Raw genomic sequence first — 9,104 nt, 5'->3', positions numbered from 1 at the left:
TGAAACATCTAACAAGATCATATTAAAATAAAGTGCCATATCATTATTATAGCTTCATAGACTACAGTATATGTATAAAAACATGATAAATATAGACATTTATGCAGTACTAATAAAAATAAAAATAATAAAAATGCCATGGGACCATAGTGCATGCCAAAAAAAAACATGGTATTACCTTGGTACCATGTCTAAACAGCAAGATACATTTTATTATTATTATTATTATTTTTTTTATTTTTTTTTCAACATAGATGCATTGTCTAATGTGGCATAATAAAAACACAACAGAACGTAACACAAGATAGACAGTGAACATAATAATAAATGTTAACTTTTAAAATTTGTTTTGATTTCGCAAATGTTGTTTTTTTTTAGTTTTTTTTTTTTTTTATAGCAATTGAACAATCAAATAACAAATAATAATACACTTGAAGATCCATAACAATGAAATGACAGTGGATGACAAAAACATAAGGAAGACAATAGAAACATTTTAAGTAGTCCTACAAAGAAAAAAGACATATTAATCCAATTACACTTCGCTCAACAAAATGTCATATAATTTCAAAAATTTGACACTTTTTTTTGTTCTTAATTTTTTTCAACGTCTTAAGTAGTTAAAGTCACACAAAAAATTATATAATTTGGGTACTTTTAGAGAAAACTTACACTTATGGATAAAATATTTTGCTAATAAAATAAATATGTTTCCAATATATTCTGTTTTATGATTATTGATTTCGCAAATGTTGGAACCACGACGCTAAAGGAAGTGAGGTCATGGACTACAGTAGCGCGTAGTCCAATCAGCAATCAGCGCTGCCGGCAGGAGCGGAAGTATGATGGCGGCGGACGGAGACAGACGCGGTGCGTGTGCTGGAAGTAAACAGGAGCAGCGCAGCAGCCAGGTTTCACATCATGGAGCACACCGGGATGTATTCAGAGACTGCATTGGCTCTATTATCCAGTCCCTCGCTGAGTTTGGCGCAAAGGTTTGTGTAAATAAGATGCACGCGCTTTAAAACAGGGATGGGAAAACCGGGATATCATCACAATCTCTTAGAGCACATAACAGTTATTGTAAGTTAGTGGATTATTTGATTATTACAAAACCTGTAGATCTTCAAAGTAGCGAGATCACCCTTGTTGTCCTGATTTATCAATAGTAGCAAACAGCATGCAGTAAAAGCGAATGCATGTTTATTCTAATATTGCTGCCAGCCTGAGACTGTTTGATGGTCTCGCTGATCTGCTTCTTTATGCTGGTCTTTACTTCCTGTCTCACCAACTGACAGCTGCCCGACATCCCTCTCATAAACAATAAATAAACAGACGACCATCAATTAGGGACCTAGGTTGGTTTGGAGATGCTCAGCAAAAGCAAATAGACGATTTAGAAGCAATACATTTTCTCTTGTTTTCCAGTTAAAAGTGGGGGATAAAGTGTTGAGCATCAGTGCCAATGTCAACAATGTGAACATCTCTGAACTTCAGCCATCTCAGGTGTATGCCTGTTTACAACAGCACATCTCCAAACTACAGGTAAACATTGTTTTATTTAGTGTGTTTTCTAATTTAATTAACACGCCTCTATGGAATACTTGATTCTGAGTGATCAATTACAGCATCCTATTAGTCTATAATGACAACTCAACTGTATAGACTAACACACCATGTAGTTTTTTGTTGCCATTTATTTGTTTACATATTGTACTTACATTATTATTATTATTTGTCATTTTCATTTAATTTTATTGATTTTATTATTGTTTATTTATCTACTTATTTCTTTTCTCTATTGTTGTGGCTGCTGCTTAGATGTGTAATGGACCTTACCCAAAATAGACACTCTATCTATCTATCTATCTATCTATCTATCTAGATAGATAGATAGATAGATAGATAGATAGATAGATAGATAGACAATGGTTGTACTGTTGTCATCAATCAGCTATTTAAAATACATCTACTTCTCACAGCCTTGCTTGAATTGGTGAAAAAAAACTTGTCCTGAATTAGTTGTCGACTTAGTTGCATTGGGAATATATATTTTTTCAAAGGTAACACTCATTTTATGTACAGCACACAGTGAAAATGACATGAACAGGACAGTGGGCAAATCGACCACTATCCTGAATAAGGCCTATAAGAAGGAAGATGTGAATTAGTTATTGCAAAATAAAACCTGACACAGCAAAACCAAATCTTTCTCTTTCAGTACAGAGTTCTGGTTACCCTGTCAGGATTTATTTTGAGATGATGATTAGCTGACTGTACATTATCTCATTTGTGACCCTGGACCACAAACCCAGTCTAAAGTAGCAAAAATCATTAGGATATCTGATATTAAGTAAAGATCATGTTCCATGAAGATATTTTGTAAATTTCCTAGCGTAAATATATCAAAACTTAATTTTTGATTAGTAATTTGCATGGCTAAGGACTTCATTTGGACGACTTTAAAGGCAATATTCTCAATATTTTAGTTTTTTTGCACCTTCAGATTCCAGATTTTCAAACAGTTGTATCATGTCTTATCTTAACAAACCATACATCAATGGAAAGCTTATTTATTCAACTTTCAGATAATGTATAAATCTCAATTTCACAAATTTTACCGTTATGACTGGTTTTGTGGTACAGGGTCACATATTTGTTTGCCTAAGCCATAATTTGTCATTATAGATACACAATGAAACTGAAATATCTGTTATCACTTTATAATTAGTTTTTTTGATTCTTTCAGTTAGTCTCTGAAAACCTGAAGCAAATGGTAGAGTCTGAAGACCACTCCAACCCAGGCCGCAGTGACAGGAAAGAAACAGCAGATGCATCTGAGCAGATGGTGGTTGACGCAGAGCATCCTACTTCTGACCACAGCATTGTCCATGAGGGTCGTAACAAGACTCAAATCGATGATAATGTGCAGATAAAGGCTGCTAAATCTGAGGTTAAACATCTCTCAAGCATACAACTACACAAAATATAGAAATATTTTATATATGTCTATAAATATAATCTATATTTTATGGATTATTTTTACTGGTCTTTTTTAACCTTTAACCTTGTATTACCACAAAGAGGAGTGAGAATAATGACAAAATTGAAAATCTTTTTTTTTTTTCAGTCATGTCATGTTTTTAAGCTGCCAGTGACAAAGGAGTTCCATTATATATTTATATATTTTGGCCTATTTAGTTGAACAGTTAGGCTATTATTGGTTTTATTTGTATGTACCAATGATTATTGTTGGACCAAATATTCCCTTTTTGCAAGTATTCAAGCAATCTCTTTTCACAAATGCAATTAAAGTTGAATGTTTGACAGTGGCTATTTATTATTTGCATGTAATCTGCCTCAGTTGGTCAGTCATAAGGAGTGTGAATTGCTGTCTATGGACAGATTGTTGAGAATGAATGGAAGGCTCCTTCACCGCCTGCTTTCCTTCAGAGAGAAACAAATAGCCACCCGCTTTGAGAGTCCTGAGAGAGGTCCTGGTCCTTGCAACGTTATGAAGTGGATGTTCATTACACGCTGAAATTGCATGTGGGCGAAGGACAAGGAGGCCCTCATTTTTATTGCTTATTTATTTACAGTTACTGTAATAAAAGGCCCAAGCAAATCACAACTATCTGAAATGATTGTGTGTGAGAAATATTTTGATTTTTTGAATAATTGTGTTCACTGCGGTCACTTGTTAGTCATGCAGCCCATATGGCCTAGTGTTCCTCATTATAACTAAAGAGCAAAAAAGAAGACAGTGGATTGATTTTTTTTCTTCAATAGCTCATCAGTCCGACTCTCATTGCTCTCTCTCTCTCTTTCTCATTTTCTCAGATTGAACGTAGGATATCTGCATTTATAGAGCGCAAACAGCTGGAGATCAATGAAAACAATGTGAGGGAGTTTTGCAACGTGATCGACTGCAATCAGGGTGAGAATGGGAGGGCACCGGCGGCATGGGGGGCGGTCAGATGGGTTTCTGCACAATTGCCATTGTTTGTAAGAGTGCTGATTTCCACGGATGTGAGGTCAAAATATACCCCTCATGTACAGACTAAATCATTCAAATACAACCAGGTGTTAAACGCTCTTTATTTCTATCAAATCAGGACATTTGCTTCAGACATTTGCAATGTTTACTATTACATATGTGTAATGCAGTGATTAATTGATCATTAATCAGTTAATTTGCAAATTAACAATAACTTTTTTCCTATGTGGTGTATAGAGGACAGCTGTGCAAGAACTGATGCAGTATTTACACCATATCCTGGTTTCAAAAGTCATGTCAAAGGTTAAGCTCTTGTTTATTCTTGTTGTATGGAACCTCAAATCTGATGTGTGTGTGTGTGTGTGTGTGTGTGCATGTTTATGTGGTTTATGAGGACACAAATTTGTATAATGACATGGGTATGACAGAGGTATTACAATATGAAGGTGGTTTATGAGGACACTGCCTATGTCCCCGTAATTCAAAAGGCTTAAAAAACATACTAAATGGTGTTTTTTTGAAAATCTAAAAATGCACAAAGTCTCCTGTGAGGGCTAAGTTTAGGTGTAGGGTTGGTGTAGGGCAATAGCACACACAGTTTCTTCAGTATAAAAACCATTACGCCTATAGAGAGTCCCCATAAACCACAAAAACGTGTGTGTGTGTGTTTGTATATGTATGTGTATAAATATATAATATATACACACACAAGCACAGCGCTATTCAAAAGTTTGGGATGAGTACGATTTTTAATGTTTGTTTTTAAAAAAAAAAAAAGTTTCTTACGTTATGTAACGCAAGTACTTTATAAGTAACTAATTAAATTACCTAAAAATGAACCGTAATCCCTTACTTTACTTTTTCAGTGGATAAGTAATTTAATTACAGTAACGCGTTACACCAATTAAACAAACATAATGTAGCCATTCTGAGCAGACATCTTTCAGAAAAATCATACCAACCCCAAACATTTCAACAGTTGCATACTTGTACATACGTGTACATTGTTAACAGAAATTTTGTAATATGAAATTATAGTAAATACAGAAATATAATTATATACAGACTGTGTGAGTAGTGATTAATGTACTTGCCCTCACATTCTAGGCCAATAATAACAGGATGATCGGGTGATTTGTGGAGCATTAATCTGTGTTTGTTTGCTATTGCAGTGACGCGTGTTATAAATACATATGGACCTCAAACCAGAGGGACACGCGCTGAGCTGACAGACCAGCAGCAGGGATCCATGAACAGAGACTGTGGAAACCATGCCGTGGAGGAGAGGCTCCAAAACATGGAATCTCACCTTACACTTCCACCAGGTATGTGAGATCAATAGAAGAGCATTACGAAGTTAAATGTCCTAATATTTCACATGTTCAGGAGTGTATTTATTTTTTTGTGTATGCTGACAGATGAACATTCTACTGTTACTGTATCTGTAGCAGGTCCAGTTCCTCAAAGCGTTTATCAGCGGCTAAAGAAACTTGAAGATCGAATTCTGGAGCTTGAGGGTCTTTCCCCAGAGTACTTCCACTCCACGGTAAGTGGTAGGAAAAGAGCGAGAGAGAATGTGTGTATGTCCTTGTTTGTTGGAGGAGTGGATGATCAGATATTGAATTAGTTTGTTCATCTTAGCAGTGTCATTCCACAAGTTCCACGCTCTTTCAACATCCACAGTATCTTATGAACACTGAGAACCACACATTGAGTGATTTGGATAGGGAGTTGTTGTTTTGTTTTCTTCTTCTTTAAATGAATCACAACATTAATAAATGTATTCAACCTTCTAATACACAGCGTTTATGTATTCTAAAAAATTAAATAGTAGAGAAAAGTGGTTAAAAAGAATGTAGACATGCCACTGGAGCTCTTTTTGAGGCTATTCTGCTTAAAATGACAGTTTGTACTTTTTGTCTTAAGAATTAATCTGAAGATTAAAACAGTGTCTTACAAAGCGATATTCATTCAAGTTTATATTGGCATTTTGAGATATTAGTAAAAATGAATGAAATTCAATAAAACTTAATTGCACAGCTTGACAGTTGCACCTAACTGGCATTAAGAAAAGAACTTGAAAATGTTTCTGAAGAAAAAAATGTTAGGATATAAAGAACTGGAAAAATAGATGCCAATATTGATATATCCTGTTTTCTGGGCCATTTATAATTGTTGCTCATTTTCTAAAGAGATTTTCCCCTCATTTATCTTGAAGCATGATGATTTCACCCTGACCTTAACCATTAATGTGGCAAATTTGAGTGCAGATTGTTTTATGAATCTGTCATAATGCAATAAGGCTTTGCAAAGAGTCTTAAGACAAGCACTGTTGCTCATGTCACATGCAAAGGATCATTTCTTAAAGGCGCAGGCCCAAAGAGAGGGTGGTGCATTATACAGTACCATTCAAAAGGCTTCTTCCATTTTTTTTTTTTTTTTAAAGAATAAATTAATACTTTTAGTCAGCGAGGACATATATATTTATATATACAATGCATTCAGAAAGTATTCAGACCTCCTTCACTTTTTTCAATTTTATGTTGCAGCCTGATACTACAGTTGTTTAAATTCATATCTTCTCATTAATCTACGCTCCGTACCTCATAATGATAAAGTAAAAACAGAATCTTAGAAATATCTGTAAATTTATAAAAAAATATCAAATTGAAATATTGTGTTTACATAAGTATTCAGACCCTTTACTCAGTATTTAGTTGGCGCACCTTTGGTTGCCGTGCTTATTTCACAACAGAATTGTTTTTGCTATATGTGACCCTGGACCACAAAACCAGTCTTAAGTCGCTGGGGTATATTTGTAGCAATAGCCAAAAATACACTGTATGAGACAAAACCATTGATTTTTCTTTTATGACAAAAGTCATTAGGATATTAAGTAAAGATCCATGAAGTTCCATGAAGATATTTTCTAAATTTCCTACCGTAAATATATCATATCTTAATTTTTGATTAGTAACATGCATTGCTAAGAACTTAATTCAGACAACTTTAAAAGCAATTTTCTCAATATGTAGATTTTTTTGCACCCACAGATTCCAGATTTTCAAATACTTATATCTCGGCCAACTATTGTCCAATCCTAACAAACCATACATCCATGGAAAGCTTATTTATTCAGCTTTCAGATTGTGTAAATCTCAATTTTTGAAAAATTGACCCTTATGACTGGTTTTGTGGTCCTATTAATAAATTAAATGCCGCCTTGATGAGCATAAGCGACTTTAAGACATTTGAACCTTTTGAAAGGTAATCTAAGTCTACACCAATGGAAACAATTAAACACTAAAAATGACAGCCTGTTTATGGTGTTGGACTGAGTTTGACCAGTGACCACTGGCTTCTCTGTTTGTTTTTACACTGTACCGCACACATCCTTGTTACGCTGAAGACTTCTCACTTATGTGTTTCCTCCTGCGTTCATGACAGTCGGCCGGACCAGTTCTTCAAAACCATTAAAAACTGATATGAGGGATTATTTTTTTTCCCTCACTTCAGAATTTGTTATCCCTGTCAGATTGTAGCCCATCAAAGTTAGCTGAGTAAGTGCTCTTGAACCGTTTCTACGCCTCCTCACACCAGCTTCGCTTAGTTCAGTGCTGTGCTGAAAGCAATGTGTGTGTGTGTGTGTGTGTGTGTGTATTGCCTATAAAGTGGGACATTAAGTGCCGTCAAATATGCTGATCATCTTAGTTTGCGGTGCAGCTTTCAGCAAGTCGAATGAATTAATTGAACTCTGCTGACCAGGGTGAGCAGATATCATGCATCTGCCAAGTGGGTCCATATGCACACTGAAAAGTGATTAAAATGAAGACAAATTATGGGTAATAGATAAAAAGAGATGGATAGAATAAATGAAAGGGCCACTGGGTGACAGAAAGAATCCCGATGGCCCCACTTAATACTGTTAATCAGTGCAAGTCTATGGCGGTTCGGCTCTGTTGGCAGTGATTGAGTGATGCTGAAGGACATCTCTGTCTGTGTTTCATACTCTAATCATGTGCCGTTTCTGTCCACTTAGTTGTCCTTGGTTCAATTTATTGTTTTGGCTGCCATTACGTACCCCCCCCCCCCCCCCCCCCCTTTTTTTTTCTGTGAAAAACAGCTATGTAAGAGATTTTTGTTTAGTCTGATATTGAGGTAAATGCTTTGCCAGTTCATCGAATGACGACTGATGTGCATTGTTCATAAATCGGCATTCATATCATTCTTTTTTTTCTTTTTACCTCAGAATTACTCGCACAAACGACCTAAGGCTTCAGTGTCACAGGTAAGTTCCATTACTTATGCATTTGTGTAATGCATTTGTGTATTCATAAAGGGAAAAATATGAGGTACGAGTTCAATGAGAGCATATTAGCTGATAAAAATGTCCTTGTTTTCACAGAACTACAGTCTCGCTGAGCTGGATGGGAAGATCAGTGCCGTCAAAGCTGCCTTGATGAAGAAATCCAGCGAGTTCCAACCCACAGACGCAGGGGAGTTTTCATTCTGACACGTGGACTCTTGCATGCAACTTTTTTTATGCCTTCTCATTATGAGTTAGATCTTCTGTTTTGGTCGTGTACAGAAATGTGATAAACATGGATTTCAGGGTAGATTTGGGTTTTGTGTGCTGCTGAATATTTTATATCTGTAAAATGTACGTTTTCCTTTGTCGTGCGTTTACTATGTACATCACTTATGTAAATAAATTCATGCATCCGAATTCATATGCTGCTTTTTTTTATTATTTGAACATTCCTTTTCTCAGTTATGCATACATTCCAGTAATTTTCAGAAAATAAAGTATATCTGAATGTGCAATGTGTTTGGTTGTGTACATTGAATTTGGAGGCTCAAAATACTGGAATATCAATGGTCTGCAAGGTAGTTCCTTGAGGAGCTGTGAGGAATTAGCTCCCATGTTATATAGTTGCTGTTAAAAAAGGCTAGAAAGTACAAACCTACAAAAATAAGATTTTTTTCAACAGAATTGATGGCATGCATGTATAGTATCAATTTTGTAACAATATTAATATTCTTGATTTTTGTAGAAATAATGCAAATCTTCATTTTTTTTGGGGGGGGGGTGACAAAATAATACTGA

The 9,104-nt window shown here is 35.3% G+C and overlaps 1 protein-coding gene across 2 annotated transcripts; it reads left to right on the top strand.

The window, feature by feature from the left end:
* The first annotated feature begins 830 nt into the window (after positions 1 to 830).
* Positions 831 to 8,819, top strand: LOC306850138 (MAP3K12-binding inhibitory protein 1-like). 2 transcript variants are annotated; one of them, XM_079385595.1, is made up of 9 exons: positions 831 to 995; positions 1,429 to 1,545; positions 2,750 to 2,953; positions 3,841 to 3,937; positions 4,235 to 4,300; positions 5,170 to 5,322; positions 5,446 to 5,543; positions 8,247 to 8,285; positions 8,403 to 8,819. In XM_079385595.1, exons 1-9 carry the CDS (start codon positions 843 to 845, stop codon positions 8,508 to 8,510), a joined length of 1,035 nt encoding a protein of 344 aa, XP_079241721.1. In that variant the 5' UTR covers positions 831 to 842; the 3' UTR covers positions 8,511 to 8,819. The 2 variants fall into 2 exon arrangements, with proteins under 2 accessions (XP_079241721.1, XP_079241720.1); XM_079385594.1 differs by having other exon boundaries at positions 837 to 995; positions 5,416 to 5,543.
* The last annotated feature ends 285 nt before the right edge of the window (positions 8,820 to 9,104 follow it).

The sequence above is a fragment of the Barbus barbus genome (genome assembly GCF_936440315.1).
Source record: "Barbus barbus genome assembly, chromosome: 30".
Classification (NCBI taxonomy): Eukaryota; Metazoa; Chordata; class Actinopteri; order Cypriniformes; family Cyprinidae; genus Barbus; species Barbus barbus.
This window is presented reverse-complemented; position numbering and strand designations above follow the sequence as displayed.